Source organism: Oryzias latipes, chromosome 17 (genome assembly GCF_053564925.1).
Source record: "Oryzias latipes strain Hd-rR chromosome 17, Olatipes_Hd-rR_3.1".
NCBI lineage: Eukaryota > Metazoa > Chordata > Actinopteri > Beloniformes > Adrianichthyidae > Oryzias > Oryzias latipes.
Window position 1 is genome coordinate 32507335 of NC_136253.1, and position 17935 is coordinate 32525269.

A 17935-nucleotide genomic window follows, 5' to 3' on the forward strand; every position below is an offset into this window, starting at 1 on the left:
CTTAGAAAAGGAAAAAAGAAAAAAAGAGCAAGGCATTCATTAAGTAGAGTGCAGAAAAGTAGACTGGTCCTTTTTATTAGGCTAGTATCCGATAGACCACCACACACAAACCAAGCTGATGTAGCAGCAGGAGTGGAGGCCAGACAAAGCGTGACCTCGTCTTCCTCTACCGCCATGTTTTATGGGCCTGACTGCTTCAGCCATAGCAGCTAAATCGACCTGCAAGAATGCACGCAGATCGCCACCCTGACACAAAATGCCACAGGGTGTGCTCTCACCAATGCAGCGCTGAGAGGAACATCCCATTTCTTCCTGAGTCATCACGCTTAAACAATCACTTCTTCTTTTGGGGGATTAAATTTGCTTTGCAACATTTTTTTTTAGGATCATTTTCTTTTTCCGTTCACGTTCATTTTTACTGCAAACGTTTACTTTAAAAGAAGATAAAAATCCCAACAGTCTCAGTATCCTAAAAATTCAAAACTACAGAACAAAAACACAAAACTGCCCAACAAATCGCTTCAAATCATTTTATTTTCAGGAGTCCCCCCTCCCTCCCAAAAAGGCAAACAGAAGCTTTTTCAACAAACAAAACCTTGAAATATTCATTACAAATCAAAACGTGAAATATGACCCCCCCCCTCCCCTCAACAAGTAGCAAGACCTAGATTATTTTAGGAACAACTTTTGAAAGCAATAAGGAAGTGTTTACAACAAAACAGCCTGAATAAATCTGCATATTTACACCAAAGATCCGTTTAAAGCATGCAGATATAGCTTTGGTATTGCTGTAAAAAAAACAGTTTTTTGAATAAATTAAACAGACTTGCTTATGATTCTCAAACAGGGATATTGAAGTTAAATTGTAAAGCAAAAAAAACAACAATTTTAGTCATGTCAAAAACAGATTTCAGTACAAAAGTCTAGGCCAGTGTTTTTGCCTCGCAGCTACGTAGGAGCAGGTGCCTCTTCAGTGAACGATTTGAAAACTTTCCTTAAAAAAAAAGCAATAAGTGCTCATAGAAAAGTGAGGTCAGTTTAAACGTATTACACTAACTTACGGGTTGTTAGACACGGTCATGGTAAGTTACTAAAGTAGCAGCAAAAGCTAGATCAGTGTATTATTCTGCTTATTGTTTATTTTAAAAAAAACACCCCAGTGATCACTTGCTACAGTTAATGACCATCAAAGTCATGTGATTGCAGAGGTCCACATGTGCTCTGAAAGTCCATTTCTCCCATTTATCATCTACTGAAAAAAAAAGGCTGCCTGACTGCTGGAGACACTGGAATTAACAACAGTGCAATAGTTTTCCTCATTTTCAAATCAACATGCACACAAAACAGAAAAGCAAAACAACACAAAGGCTTTACAAAAATAGACCCACCTCACCACTGGCACAGGTGATAAAAGCTGAGGTGAGGGCAGCTCTGACAATTAAGTAACAGTCTTGCGACACCTTAAAAATCAAAGGCTGCGTGCAGTAGATTAGGTTTTTCAAAGGCCCTGATCATTAATGGCTCTTGAGCTGATTGGACAGCCAATCAAGTCCTTCATAGAGACCATCTCCTGTGGTGGCACAGGTTGCCTGGATGTACCAGTTTCTGTTACGCAGGGAGTGCAGATTCAACTTGTCCGTTAGTTCTGCAGCATTCATTGCATTTGGGAGGTCCTACAAGCAAGCAGTGTAAAAAAACAAAGTGTAAGAAAACACAGAAAGGTTTGTATGAAATTATCTATTTATGTGGCATTGCATTACTTGTTTGTTGGCAAAAACCAACAGGACCGCATCCCGCAGCTCATCCTCCGCCAACATTCTCAGGAGCTCCTCCCGGGCCTCGCCGCAGCGCTCTCTATCATTGCTGTCCACCACAAAGATGAGGCCTGGAGCGTGGCAAGAGCAAAGCATCTTTAAGACACCAAAAAAATGAACACATCTCTAAATTGAGGAAATATCAGACTTAAACTGTACCTTGAGTGTTCTGGAAATAATGACGCCACAATGGCCGGATTTTGTCCTGGCCACCAACATCCCACACAGTGAAGCTGATGTTTTTGTACTCTACAGTCTCAACATTAAAGCCTGGGAGGGGAAAACAAACGTCACAACAGGATCTAGTGATGAGCAATCACAAAACAACATTTTTTTCTGTAACAGGATTTTACCACACTACACCAAAAACTCACCTATGGTAGGGATGGTGGTCACAATCTCCCCAAGTTTGAGTTTGTACAAAATAGTCGTCTTTCCTGCAGCATCAAGACCCACCATGAGTATTCTCATCTCTTTCTTCCCAAACATTTTAAAGAGTCCTGCAAACACGTTTCCCATGGTGGCGGCTGACAGGCGCTTATTTCTGCTTGAAAAAAACAAGTGTATCGAATAAAAAGGAGGTGGAAAAAAAAGGCGAAATGAAAACCAAAAACCCTGTAGGGAAGCAGAAAAATATGGTAATCAAGCAGCATCTTCTCACTTTATTATAATAACTACAAATACAAAAATAGAAACAACTGGTCAATATCTTTTTAACAATATGCAACTTTGGTTGTATTATACCAAAAATATGCACTTTTGAAATTTCTAATTTAAAAAGAATATCAATAGGAATAACCTATGACTTTGAACAGTTTGTAGGATTTTAGCTTAAAGGTCTAGGAGTAAAATTTTAGCTGAATATAAATCCGACTGCTGGGAAAAATTCTGTATACCAGTAGATTTGAAAAAACAAAAACAAAACACGATTGGTTGAGTTTGATTGTTTGTTTGTGTTAATTCCTGTGCTTATCGGATGCTAACCGGAAGTTCAAACAAACTGTTGCTCAAACAACGCAACTAGGGTTATTTGAAGCGTTTCAAGCGCCACATTTAGAAGGTATTTCCTAATCGAACCGCATGTTTGCAGCAGGATGTGTGACCGACTGTTGTGGAGTGAGGACTGCGCCTCACAAGTTGTGCAACGACGTAAACAAGGTACTCCCCTGTTGTTAGCGTGCTAATGTTGAAATGCTACCGGCAGCCCAACCGCTCCGGGTCCTTTAGCGGTTAATTGACTGACTAATCACTTTAGCATCTCAAGAGACAACATTTCATGTCAATTTAGTTAAAACTAAAAGAAACTTTGGAGATAGGAAAAACCCGAAACACAGAAGAGCATTTTGGTTGACAACTGTGGTGCAAAAAGCTAATTCTCTCGGGATAACTACACAGGAAGAAAGCAGTTTTAGTTATACAGATGGTAAAACACCCAAAATAATCATATGAGCGGAATATTGCAAAAATTGCTGCACTTACGCGGCTTCGATGTTTCCTTTAAGGCGTTTCCTTTCTTGACAGGAAAATGGCGACAGTTTGACACGTCGGATGCAAAAATCAAACTTCCGTGATTAACAAATAGGGAAACCCCGCCCCCTGTGGCCGAGGAGGGAAGTACACATCCTGCGCTTCCGCTTAGCTTTGGTTTTCATCCAAAGACTCCTTTCCCTTCTACCAGTTTGCATAGTTTCATCGGATTGCAACTTTTATTTTAAGACATTTTAAAGTGATTTTATTGGGACAAAAAAAAGTTTTGGCAGCACTGAGGTGCTAATGCATGCTTTTATTTCCAGCAGACTAGATTATTGTAATGCCCTGCTCTCTGGTCTTCCCAGAAGAAGGATATCAAACCTTCAACTTCTGCAAAATTCAGCCGCACGTGTGCTGGCGAGGACCAGGGGGTGGGAACACATTACACCCATTTTAAAATCGCTGCATTGGCTCCCTGTGCAAGTCAGAATTGATTTTAAAGTTCTTTTATTGGTTTACAAATGTTTTTATGGTCTTGGGCCTTCATAGTTATCCAAAATGATTTTAAAGTAGGAGCCCTCGCAGACCCTGACGTCCTCTGATACAGGCCTTTTGGTTATTCCAAAAGTTAGAACAAAAACATACGGCGAGGCCTCATTCGGTTTTTGTGGAACAGCCTCCCAGAGAGCCTCAGGGCCGCAGAGACTGTTCATGTTTTTAAAGGAACGCTCCAAACCTTTTTAATCTTGCTTTTAATTGAAATTTAGGAATTCATTGGATATTTTTATTTTATCAATTTAATTTGTGTATATAGCTATTTTTGTTTTTTATTTATTTATGTTTTAATCAATCTATTTATTCATTTTAATGTATTTAGTCACTTTTACCAGTTTATATGTCTACTAAGGCTTATTTATGTACTTATTTTCCTTTTACTCCTACATTTTAGCTGTAATTCCAGTTTTCCTCCGAGGGATCCTCCACATCGGAGATGGAACATATTTTGAAAATACAAAGCCCGGACAAAATACGTGGTTGTGTCAGGAAGGGCATCTGCATAAAAATCTCCTGTGCAAATGAGTGAAAGCTGATTTGCTGTGGCGACCCCTGATGAGATATGCCGAAAGGTAAACAACAACAAAAAATCACAGCAGTTAAATTAAAAAGAAATAAAAAGTCTTAAAAAAACATTTTTTTTTTTTATCAAGAGCCCCAACTAAGAACCATAAGCAGGTGACGCCTTAGTGATTTATAACCTGTTTTTATAAACCATCAACTTTTTCTGCTTCTACTTTTTTTTATCTACAATTATATTATTAAGGAAAAGTTTTTCAGTTTTAACGTATTTGTGGCAGAATTGTAAAAACAAGAAAGGAGAGGACCGAAGGACCACACAGTGCAGCCTTCTGATGCCATTTCGCTCTGCAAACATCGATGATCATTGCCAAAGGGACCCCTTTTTGCACAAGGTAACATCTTTTTTAGAGTGCCAGCTACTTTTTGTAAAACTAACTTTTCTTTAAACTCACATTTAAGAGCTTTAGCGAACAAATGTTTGTTTTAACTTAGTTTGCAGCTGTTGCATATTTTTCAAAGGGTCTGGAGTCAAAAACATTTTTGATAACACAAAGCAAAGTCTGTCACAAACCCTTTTTTCAGCTCTGAATGAAGATATTTTGGCTTCACCAAGTACTTTCTTCATATAAATATTTAAGTGGAGTAATAGATGAAAATGGTTTACTTAGAAATATTTGGCTATCAGGTTAAATTAGAAAAAAACCTGTCAGTAATTAGTTCAAGGCAAATTTAAAGCTGCTTTTAGTTTTCTCTTGATACTATTTGTTTTATTTCTTTTTTATTGATCATTTGAAAAATAAATGCACATTCATGAGAACCTACTGTTTGATTTTGCACAATGTTTTATCCTCTTCATCTTTATCTGGTGTTTGAAAAATCAATTTACCAAATTGGTGGTTATCACTCTTCAAAGCTTTTTTTTTATGCTGCTTAGTGTGATCTGCCTTTTTTGCACCAATAGATCATTTGACACGGTCAACAACAGCTTTTCAGAACAGAATAAAAGTTTAAAAAAAGGATTATAAGCTGCTTAACCATCTAAGATAAATCAGAAAAAGGTTCAAAACCGAAGTACCACCCACTGTGAACTTTGTTTTGTTGTTTTTTGTACCTTGGAACAGGTACAAAATCATCCACAAAAGCACCATAACTAACAGATTTATCCTCCAATTTAGACACGAAAACTCTCATAGTAGAGCCATCGTTATGTGGATTGATTACATGTTTGTCACAAAGATGTAAACTAAATAGATTTTAGTTAAATGCAGTGAAACCAAAAAAGGTTAAATACAGGAACCAGATTATATTTCTATGTGCAAGAGAAGAACCAAACTGCATTTGGAGAACAGTAGGAAACAGAAGCTTTCGCGTCACTTTGGGCTGACATTGTTCATGAACTGTGTGTCATGATTTGTTTTTAAACTTCCTGCTGTGAGTTATTGACATTTATGGATTTATCGTAGTTCATAACTGACAGGTTTACATGTCGTAAGGTTTATACTACCTCCTCTCCGACATTAATATTTAGATGACCAAACCATTTTAGCAGAGGAACCCATGATGCAAGATAAACCAACGACCCAGGAAACAATTAAGCAAAGAAACAAATCAAAGAGGAATTGTTGCCCTGATCTTTCACTTGTTCTCCAAGAGCACAACTGGAAAAAAACAAAAATGATTTTTTTTTGCAGAAAAAACTCCTTTTTGAAAACAGAAACTGGCAAAGATGTTGAAAAGTACCAATTCATGAAACCTCCCAACTGAAAGTTCTCCATGTGATCCCAGGTCTTGTAAAGCTTCCCTTTGATTCTTCACCCATCTTGACAGTATAAAAAAATAATTTGCTAAAAAAAACAACAAAAAAACATCTGTTCGGTTTGAAATGACTTATTTCCAAGAACATCATCAGAAAAAACAAGATCCTTTTTTCGTTAAAAAATGATTTTTTTTTGGTAAACTAAAAATATAGCCGTGAAGGTGAATTGTCTCCCTTTTGTTGGTAAATTTGATATCCGTCGTCATCGGAGTCCATCGTTAAATTCATTAACACATTCCATAGACATAAGTAAAGGAAGTTAACCAAAATCCAGCGAAGACCACAAACAAACCCATTGCTAATATCCACTTGAAGGGGGTCCTGGTTATCCTTCAATATCTCTCTAGATGCTGACAGCTGTGATGTGTGGACAGACAAGTAGAAATAGGGGCAACAGAGGGTTTATATATCACACACATCCCCCTTTTAAAAAGCACACACACAAACACACAAACGCAAACAAATTTTGATGGCACCGCTGGTGTTAGCACACAAACGCGCAGGCGCACATGTGCACCCTTTTATCGTTTACACTTTTTTTTTTAAATCCTTTCTTTATTTGTGTTAATTGTGCCCCCAGAACTCTTATGCCCACCTGGGGGCCGCGGCCTCAAGGGGCATTGCTACAGTAGCTGAAGTCTGTCAAAAAAGCGAGTGTCTGTTTGGAATAAAGAAGCTTTTTTTGGGTGCATTTTAAGGATAGTGATATAAGCTTCTTTATCAAATATAAGAAATTAGTATTTTTATTTAATTTTTTTGTCCATGTTGAAAAGAAATCATATTTAGAGGTTAGAGAATGGAAGAGGGCTGCCAAGGGGCAAAACAAGCTTTGTGGTAGCAAGTGGGTAAGGTCTCAGTAGGGGCCTGACTCCCCTCTGAGAGAAGGCCTAGCAAGGATAAAAACGTTCAGCAAGGGGCTTGGGAACACTGCTGTGTGGGCATTTGTGTGTGTGTGTCTGTGAGACAGTGACATAGAGAAAGAGAATGAGTCCATGTGTGGATTGTTATTCTTTGGAAATATGTTTTCTGCTGTTTTATGTGTCCTCACAACGTGTTACACCACTTGTTTTTACTTAAGGTTCCACTTTTTGGTTTTTTTATAATAATAATTATGGTGATAATATGAAATGACCCCTGGGTAACCAAAAGCCCACTGTGTGAGTTGTACAAAGGGGAAGGTTTGGGCTAAGCAACGCTGGAACTCGGATAGACAGGCATGGGATGCCTCCCTCTGCGTCTCATGTACTGGATTATAGGGCGGGCCAAATCGCAAAGGTGGTGTGAAATAGGAAACAAACCGAACATTATAACAGCAACCTGCATCGTTGCCATGAGAGGGTCCACGCTGGCTTTTTCCATTGGCAACAAGTGCCACTGGGCACCCAACCCCACGCCTCTCACAGTAGGGGGCGATATAGAGAAAGACGGGCCGGGGCAAAAGGATAAATGCGCACCAGTGTCGCCTGCCAGTCACCTTTTTACACAGATTGTTGAAGCCCTGAAAAGGTCGTTAAGAGGATTTACATAACATTTTGCACTCCGCCCTGGGTAAATACGGAAAAGTTCAATTCTGGGTTTACTAAGCAAAGAGTGTTTAATATGTTCTCAGTTCAGAATATGGACACGAGGGGTTTAGAGGTCAGATATTTATATACCAAACAATAAATGGTGGCTTAAAGCATCAAATATGCACAAAAAAATGAAGCCACCCAGCCACAAACGTTTTTTATTTTTAATTTCACAAAGGAATTTTTAATTAGCCTCAACTGAAAGATTGTAGACGCATTTACTTTCATTTTTGACCAGTTTACTCAGTTTATATGGGCGAGTCTGTGGTGTTGATGGGAGATGATCTGGGACATCCGTGACAGATGGTTGAGACAAGCTCCTCAAAGACGCATTTCTTCAGAATAAATATGGGGCCCTCTGGTAAAAGGAGGGGCGGAGCATTAAGAGTGGGAATTGCTGGCTAACAGGATGTGAGCATACTGGCAAGGTGTGAGGGTACACATTGAACCCAATGTCCATGCCAGGGAACTGGATTTCCTGAATGATGACTTGGTCAGACGTGAGGTTACCATGGTCCTCATGTTCAAGGTTTCTGCAGCCTGTCATGACCTCCATTTGAAAAGATTTTAAATCAGCACTTATAATTACTTTTGTCCTTGATTCTGGATGAAAAATGTTTGGACCATTTGGACTCAACATTTCAAAATCAGAAAGATTACATTTAATCATTTTAAAACAGCTCAGGTGATGTCCCAAAATGTTTACTCTAAAATCCGACTATTCCAGAAAAAGATGTTATCTCACATTTTAAAGCTCACTGCAATTTCAAAAAGAGAAGATGTGCTTCATGGGACTTTTCACGGAGTTGGTGTTTAAGAGGCTACAAATTAGAAAGCACAAATCCGTGAAAACGTAAAAACCGTAGGACTGAAGTGAATACAGAGCAGTAAAACACATAGGCTACATCTCAGTTACATTACAGCACAAATGAAAGATTTTATTTGTAGATTTGAGTGAGCATCCGTGTGCAGAAAAAATGAGGACTTGGACTTGAAATATATTCAAGGCAAACAGGCAGAAGATTTACTTGAAATTAGACTTCCCCTGAGAACTAACTTTAAAATTTCTTCTGAGAATCTCTGCTGTACAGCAGCGACATGCTTCTAGATCAATCATTCTGAAATACATTTAAGGAGCTGGAATTAAGCTGAAATAGAAATGATAAAAGTAGTCAGGATGTCCTTGTGAATGTGGCAGATGCTGGGCAGACAAGACAAGCTTGATGCCCAGACTGGTCTCATTTCAGCTGTTGAAAACTGAAGAGAAATTTGCTTTTGTTTCGGCCATTTAACCCAAAAACTCTCTACTCACAGACGAAATCTAAAGTTTAACCCTTGTGCTATCTTAGATGACCCCACCCTTACATTGACGTGTTCTCCCTACCATGACAAAGGTGGATAAAGGTGGAAAGATTTCATGTAATCCATGCACACCAGTGAAGATCACAAATCATTGAAGAAAAAAGGTTCAGAGCACTGTCTAGTGGGTCTAGATGACCCAACTCCCAATGTCAATATGCCTAGGATAGCACAAGGGTTACATATGTCAGGTCATGAAACTTTGGCACAATTTCAATAAGGAAGATCTACCTCACTGTCGGGTAAGCTTGCGTCACTCACTCTACAAGCCACCCGTCACTTAAGCCTTCACAGTAAACCAGTAGCTAAATTCCTCACCTTCTTATTTTTGGGATCCGTGGTCCAACCTCAACCGCCCTCAGCGTCTAGGCTCCAGGATTCATCCATCGATGGTCCAAGCTTATCTCATCAGGATAAAGACGGCCTAGTGCCTAGCTGCCAAAATTGACTATTTCCTGCACATTTTTGAATCACAAAAATCTTTATTTGCATTTATATGATCTCTCTGATCTCTCCAAAATGGCTGACTGTTGCAGATCCCTTCGAGCGCTTTGCATAGATGAAAGCCCAGAGGCCTCAGTTGAAATGATTTGAAAAGAAAGTGATTAAAAAACGAAAAAACTAAAAGCCCACAGAGAATTATTCATGATGTTCCCGGCTCTAAAAACAGTCCGACAGACTGCTGAACCTGGTTTTCCACACAGCAAAAACTGAGTCATAAGAAAGTAAAAAAAAAAGAAAAAAAGACTTGTTTCAAGAAAAAATATTTATATTTCTTTTCTGTCTAGAAAGAAAAATAATCATGTCAATAGCAAATTAAGAAAATACGTCTTTTTTGACTACAATTTTTTTCTTAAAATAAGAGTTCTTGGTAAGACCATGTTTCTTACCCTATTGGCAGATTTTTGTTCTTTTTGAAAGAAATTGTTCAAATTGACACCATGCAATATGGTCACTAATTAATGATTACATGTATTTTACTATTTTGAGTAGTGACTAAAGCACACAGTGCAGCATACACACAATGCACTTATTATTATTATTATTATTATTATTATTATTATTATTATTATTATTATTTTGCAATCACACTGGTGGAACAGCTGTTATTATGAGAAAAGTTTTAGGACAGACTGAATGACAGTTTAATTAAAATTGTTCAAAATCTTATTGTTTTCTTTCTTTTGTGCTACAATCAGGGATCTGAATTAAATTTTAGTCTTTGGCTCATTAAATGTTGCAAAAATAAAAATATGATGATAAAAAAAAAATAAACAAATGAAAAAAGAAATTATTGAAGGAAACAAAAACAAGGTGAACACTGGAAATAAAACATATGACGAAAGTTTTCCTTAAACTTGGAAGTGAAAGAGAGGAAACTTTGGTCCTCACCTGACTCTCTGCTTGTTCTCTCTTTGAAACTTGCATCAAGCGTCTGCTTGGATTTTGATAGCTAGCCATTCTGAGATGAAACAATGGGGAGGATAAAGACATATCTTTGAAAGACTCTCTTGTCTCCCTGAGTGGTTCGGTTTGAAGTTGATTCATGTTTGCTGTGTACACACGTTTTTAAGGGTTGGCCCACCCCTGTTCCCTGTTTTAATCCAACTATATCCCATAGGAGGACCAATCAAAGATTAAAGTGTGAACTTGTTGCACCTTGGTCTGGATGAGCAGGTGGAAAGCTTTAAGGTGGCATCCCAAATGAGGCATAGCCATATCTGGATTTCAGGATTTTCAGCCTTTCATTTTCAGACTAGACTGCAGAAGGAAAAATGTATCTTGTTCATTTATGTTAGAGTTGACATGTACAGGATGTGGCTATTTATAGCTGATTATAGTTAATTAACCTACTTGAAAAGGAGCTTCTCTAGTTTTGTAGAAAGTACAGTAGCCACAGCGTTAGATCATATGCAGAAGACGTGACATAAATCTAATAAAAAACACTTTTACTGTGAATTTGTTATGTATTTCACTCATCCGTTTTCCTGAACCTCCTTTGACTTGGTCAGGGTCATGAAGATGCTGGAACAGTCACCATCACAGGGCCACACAACCACACACACACTCACACCTACAGGCAGTTTAGAGGTGAAGGTGCTAGCCACTACACATCTACACATTTATTTTATATAACACAACTGTCTGACATGTAGGCACCAATCCATCCATCTTCTGAACCTGCTGATTCCCATTTAGGTCACGGGGTTGCTGGAGCCTATCCTAGCTACTGTTGGGTGAAGGAGGGGTTCACCCTGAACAGGTTGCCACTCAGTTGCAGGGCCCAACACTCACTAGGGGCAATTCAGAGATACCAATCATTCAATATTTTTGGACTGTGGGAGGAAACGGGAGTCACAGATGAAAAGCTGTTTATGCAAGAGGAGAACATGGAAACTCCACAAAGGAAGGTACCAGACCGGGAATTGAACCACGGCCCTAGCACTCTGTGAGGCGAGAGTGCTAACATGTAGATAACCAAAAATATGATTAATAACGATGAGTCTGATTTTGTTTGATGAACAGTAGCTATGAGTAGTACCGGATTAGATCTACTTAATTATATTTAGTCAGGTCACTTAAAAAAGTACTCCTGGAAGTATTCCTAACACATCATGATTTTTGCTTTTACTGACCAAATTCAAGATGCAAAATTTAGTCCTATAGTCATTCATCTCATTTATTTAACACATTCAGGATGTCCTACAAGAAAGACTGCAAATACTGTAAAGGGATTTTAGTTCATAACTTCCAAAATGATTTGGAAAAAAGATAATTTTAACAGTTTTTAAGTTATTTAATTACGTTATAATTTAAATAATAATTTGAAAAGGTCTCTACCATGTAAACACAGCATTTAGCTTCTGCACCTCTCTCTGGAGAAGCACGCTGCACGTTTTGCACGTGTGTTTTTGTGGGACGTTCAACGACGCACCTGCCTGCCTTCAGGCTGTGAAAATACGGCCTCTCATTTTTGGCTGGCACTCGTGTTGTAATGCATTAAAGGGCTTGTCATTGTCCTTTACTGAGGGCCTCTGACAAACTATTTGACACTGTGGACAGGGTCAGAGGTGTCAGGCTGCACACACTGACAGCCGGCTAGATGACGAATCAGGGCTTTTGCTTCAGTCCGTCGTGGGTTAAAACCTCGGGGCGGATTGCAGGTCCGCCAAGTCCAGATGCAGTCCTGCTTGATGCATGGACACAGAAGAGCATAAATGAAAAACAGTAGCAATCATCATGGCAAGCAATCAAAACAAAAAACAAATAATATATAGAGAAAAGAAAGAATAAACACACATTTTAAGAAACTAACTTACTAAAAGAAATTCTAATCCTCTAATGCCATTTTGCTTTCACCTCATTTTTTTCGTTTTAAACTGTAACTGTTTGGTTTTCCAGGTTTGGAAAATCGGGAATTTGACAGGAAAGGAAGCCACATTGAGGAAAAGGAAAATGTCCGGAGAGATTTAGGAATGCTGGGGATCTCTTTAAGTCCCATAATGAGATGCTTTCTCTGCTTGGAGATATGGAGACGGATTCTATACACTAAGTAATAGACTGAAAAGTTTGTTCACAGATGATATAGATGACATGAAGTGATTTAGCTTTTATAGAATTTAACAACTTCCTTGTTGGTTGTTTATTATAGAAATAACAAAGACATTTCCACCCAATGAATAATGAGACATGTTAGGACATTAATAGTCATCGGAAACTTGTTGGAGATCTTCCAATTAGAGACTAATGTCATCTATATTAACCCCTCGCCCCCTCCCTCACTTTGTTTTATTGAGGGAAGGACGAGGGGGTTAGGGTTGCTTCAATAAAAACAGCACTAAAAAGCAATTACTGTGCTGTGAAGAATGGGACTTGTCAGTAATTTGCTGTCTAAAACCGAGGAGATTGCAGGTCTGGGGCCGACAGGAATTCTGAGCCTGCAGTGCAGTGTGGGAAAAGCAGTGGGAAGGCAAGCATCACCCTTTGTGAGGTAATTACTGGAACTACCAGAGGCCAGCGCCAGTCCCTGCTAATGATAACCCCTCTCCTCTCCCCTGCTAGTCACCTTGTAATTGATATACGCAATCTCATTCACTTAACAAATGTCTAAATTGATGAAGAACGCTTTAAACATTCTCAGGATGGTCATAAATGGATCACATACTAATATATGTAGGTTTAGTGAATCCACCAGAAACATTCAACTTGGAAGGCAAAAAATGCATGTAGACTGAAGGTGGTTAGGCTAAGCTGTGTTTAGGAGGAATTCACTCAGCAAAAACATGCAGTTTATTTCTATCTGTCTGTCTGTTGCACCGCTGCAACTCTGATTCTTTGAGCTGTGCACATCGCACAATGGTGAAACATTTTATTTCACTTGTGATTCGTCTTGCTAAATAGTAGCAGAGGAAAAATGAGCAGTGTGTGAAACGACACGGCAAACAGCTTCGTCACATTCAGCCAGCTGCCAATCAGCTGATTTCTTCATCTCAGCTTTCTTCTCTTATCTGTGTTGATTGCTTAAATGATATTGCAGTAAAAGGAGATGTACAAAAATAAGTTTTGAGTTGTTTTCAAATAAATGTAATTATTTAATTAAAATGACCACAAAACTTGTGTATTGCTGTTGATACAAAATTTTTGGGAGTCCTTTGTAAGTTTACAGTCTTGATGAATTGTATCACAGCGGCTTTCAATAAAGTCTGGTCATTTTGGACCTTCGGATTCATTTTAAAATATATTATATTATGAGTAAAAATGAAGGCATTCTGTCTGATGGATCCAGGCTTCTAATATTTACTCTATAATTTAATTAATTTAATTGCATAAAGTAAAAATAACTGTATATTCTAAAAATGCATCATGTTTTTTTAAAAACAGAATCGTTGTTTTTTTTTATTTTATTTCATAGAAGTTCTACAATATTGATTCCAGTTTTTGTAATTACATAAATACGAACTCTTACCTTTCATATTTAAAACTTACATTGAAATTAATAAAACATTGGTAAATAACAAATAATGTGGGGTTTTTTTTACCTTGGAAAAGGTAAAATATCCAAAAATGCTTGTGAGCAGATTTTTCATATGAAGATAGATAGATAGATAGATAGATAGATAGATAGATAGATAGATAGATAGATAGATAGATAGATAGATAGATAGATAGATAGATAGATAGATAGATAGATAGATAGATAGATAGATAGATAGATAGATAGATAGATAGATAGATAGATAGATAGATAGATAGATAGATAGATAGATAACTCGTCAGGTAGAACTAAGAAAAAACAAGCCTTGGATTGCTGCAAACTGACTCCACAAACATGAAACAAACTGCAGCTGGACATGCAAGCTCATCTTTCCTGCTTAACTGCTTTGAGCTGCCGAGAGGTGAAAGGGTGACTAATGAGTGATCATGTCCTCCTCCTCCTCCCCTCTCCAGCCCCGGCCAACATTGATCCGGAGCCTGACCCTTGGTCAACCTCCCATTGCCACTGTCACATGACCACATCTCACGGCAGCACACAAGCGGTTTGTATGACAAACTAAACCAAAGAACCAGACACGTTCCGCCTCAGATGCACATGCATGTAGGCACCTGTAGAGTGCATTAGTAAGCCTCCCATATCAACCTCCTCCTTGTTATCTCCCCAGCTTGACTAATGCGCTCTTGTAAGTACAGAGGTGGCAAAATTCCTTTGTTGGCCTTAACAATGCAAACAGCACTTCAAAAGAGAATAAAGCTGCTTTACAGGTGCCACATCTGGACTCGTTGTGGCTGTCTGACATTTGCAAATCTTTTGTCATCTTCGTTCGAGACACATTCTGCGCTTTCTACAAGAGAAAACGTTCTACTAAGGTGCTCACCAGTGCGGCAAAAGCTGTTTTGCTCTACGTGCAAAAATGCTCAATGTTGAATGGAGAAGCTTGTATTTTGGACAACATAGGACTGATTCAGAAACTCAAAACAGGAAAAACTGCCACATTTATATTGTTGAACATCTTACTGTTGAGGTGCTGCGATGGCATAAAGATAATATTCCAACATTGGAACAATTAAAAACCAGGTTTCTTGAGCTATGCCAAGGTAATTTGATAGAGTTTTGTCTCATTATCACTTCCTAACATCGGCCTCCTTGGTAAAAGCGTCTTCAGGGAGTCTAAAAGATGCATTGAGTTTGGGAGGGGGGGTTCTAAGTCCAGACAGAAGAACACACAGACATCAAAAAGCCGGCTTCAAAGTCCATTACATAATGAAATGCCCACACTCTGCACGCTTCTTTGTAGTTCAGTTTTGTCCTGTCACCTTTGGAGTTCTAGACGCACAAAGGAGTGCTTTGAGAATCCCATTCTTCAAAGCTAAACCCAGAGTAAAAAATTATTTTTGACAGGGAGGAATAGCTGGACTTTACTGAAATACTGTCTGCTTGTCATTCAAATAAATCCTCAAAGTCACAGAATAGAATTGAAATGCATGCACATGATCTTAAAGCTTGTGATATAAAATAAAATACAAGGACACTTATTGTAATTCTATCGCTTTCTATTTATATGGTCAAGGGGGGGTGCCACTTGCAGTCGTGTCAAAGTTCTCACAGCCAGGATAGCACTTTTCTCGCCGGAGCCTCTGTAACGTCCTATGACAACTACCCGCTAACAATGTTCCTCTCACCTGGGTGACAAAGCTGCGACCGGAGGGTTTTTCTAAAGGGGAAAAGCCCTTTTTCTTCATCTAAATCACTTCTTAGCCGCAGGGCAGAGTTTCTAAGCATCCTGTGACTGACTTCATGTTTTTCACTTGTTTTCAGTTGTTGTGAAATACGTCAGAGCGCTGACGTGTGAAATGAAGTGCTGCCACCTCCACAGTCACTAAATCTGAGCCTGGCTGCCTTCAACCTGTTTCTGAACAGTTGCATTTAAAAAAAACAAAACAACCTGCGATCTATTCTAAAAGCATCCCCAGTGTTTTTTTAAACACGATTAAAAATGCTGTTTTTAGCTCAAATTAAAAAAAAAAAAAAATCTTTGTTTTTTTTAAATATAGTTTCTGCAGAGCAGAGTTTATCAGAAATTTGTCACTAATTTGTAAGCGGGACTTTAGGCACGGATTGAGCCTGCCTTCGTTTCCCATCATCCCTTTATTTACCCTCTCTGCCCGCTAGCTTACAGCACCTCACAACCCCCAACTTAACATTACTGATGCACCAGCTGCCAGCTCGGATGAGGAAAAACGAAGACGTAGAAAAGAATGGAGCAAAAATGCAATATTCTTTGTCCCCCATCGTCAGAAAAATAGCACAGGAACATGTTAAAAACACCAAAAACACAGTTTTCATTGGAGTAATCGTCTGCTCTATTGATGCATGTGTGGGAGCAACATCATGATGTCGGATGAATCTAAATCTCAAATATAGTTTGATGTGGGGGTCTAATGAATCCACATAAATGAAAGCAGAAGGGTCTCACTTTCAAGAAGGGTGGCACTTCCGCTCTGGAGGGGTGTGTATCCATCCCTCTTTGTGAAAATAGGGCTAGATAGCAGTGAGAGCTGGCCTCTGGTGGTGACATTGTTGTGGGGCTCAAAGAGTATGGAAGAACCAGCAGCTGAGCTGGAGCACCGGTGGGCTTTATTCACACTCGGGCTCTAATCTACCTTACTTCCATTCACTTTTACAAAGCCTCTTTTTTATTTTTATTTTTAGTCTTTTTACAAACTCTCATTGTTAAGGCTAAACATTAGCTGTCTGAGATCTAAAACGATGACAAAAATTTGACTGTTTCGAAGCAAATGGAGATTGCAAAATGTAAAACTGGAAACATATTTAGAAGACTAACCCAAAGGTCAGAATGGTCTTTTCTGGTCCATCAGATCTGAGTTTTTCTCACAAACAGGATTGTTTTGCAAATACCTTCATCCCTAGATGAAGAAACACGTAGTTTCTGCCGAGCGACAGTACAGTTGTTCATTAGAAATTGCCTTTGAGTTGTGGGTGTAACCGTTGGCACGGAGCAACCCCACCCCCACTTCCCCTCCCCTGTTGTTTAGAGTTCGGGGGAAGAGAGTTTTTGGCCCACCAGGCGTATTATCGACGCAACAAATATGATCTTTTATTTGAAATACACAGAAATACCATTTTGAACCTAATTTTCTTTATGTATGTTCTCTATTATCAGAAAAATGGCACAAAACAAAACTTTTCATCAGAGGGGGTCTTCTACATGTAAGCAGCTACTGTACACCGTTGTTCTACTAGAGAGCATTTGTTACAACAAACACTGTCAATATGGTGATTTGTGTTTACATTAATGCAGACAAAGATTTGGCCTAACTTCATCCTTTTCTCTTAGTTAGTTAAACCTTTATTTATCCAGGTAGGTCGATTGAGAACAATTTCTCCTTTACAACAACTACCTGAGTTTGCAGCCACAATACAACAGAACAACAGTGTAATATAAATTACATACAAATAGGTCTTCTTGATTGATTTTCTGTCTTGCAAAAACATAATCTTATCAAGAAAGTTTTTTCAATTGCAAAAAGATCTTAGTTTAAAGGCCGTGTAACACAGCCACTACGAACATTTTGCACATTTTCTACTTATGGAATTTCGTTTTTGGCGATACATCTGCGATGTACGTAATTCATAAGTGTTTCTTGCGTTTGTCATTCGCTGATGTGCACAGATGTCGGTCTAGGATTTCGGCGACGGGTCTTGATGTGAATTCAGTTTTGAGTTGTTCAAAATTTTTGGTTGGGTGGAGATTTATGCTGTTTACGTACATTTTACGTAGTTTATACGCAATTATTCCTTAATTCTTACTTAA

At 38.6% G+C, this 17935-nt stretch overlaps 1 protein-coding gene and 1 long non-coding RNA gene across 3 annotated transcripts in view; one reads left to right on the top strand and one right to left on the bottom strand.

The window, feature by feature from the left end:
* Nucleotides 1-516: 516 nt before the first annotated feature.
* arf1 (ADP-ribosylation factor 1) lies at nt 517-3499 on the bottom strand. Of its 2 annotated transcripts, none has more exons than XM_004079400.5 (5): nt 3294-3499; nt 2189-2358; nt 1974-2084; nt 1761-1885; nt 517-1673 (listed from the first exon to the last, which is right to left on the bottom strand). In XM_004079400.5, exons 2-5 carry the CDS (start codon nt 2331-2333, stop codon nt 1515-1517), a joined length of 540 nt encoding a protein of 179 aa, XP_004079448.1. In that variant the 5' UTR covers nt 2334-2358; nt 3294-3499; the 3' UTR covers nt 517-1514. The 2 variants fall into 2 exon arrangements, with proteins under 2 accessions (XP_004079448.1, XP_004079447.1); XM_004079399.5 differs by having other exon boundaries at nt 2189-2429; nt 3294-3429.
* A 783-nt stretch (nt 3500-4282) lies between these two features.
* LOC144986605 (uncharacterized) overlaps nt 4283-17935 on the top strand; it is a 35307-nt gene continuing 21654 nt past the window's right edge. Inside the window, exons 1-2 of the long non-coding RNA XR_013650425.1 lie at nt 4283-4411; nt 4640-4753. This is a non-coding gene — a long non-coding RNA (uncharacterized LOC144986605). The remainder of the gene's footprint in view (nt 4412-4639; nt 4754-17935) is intronic.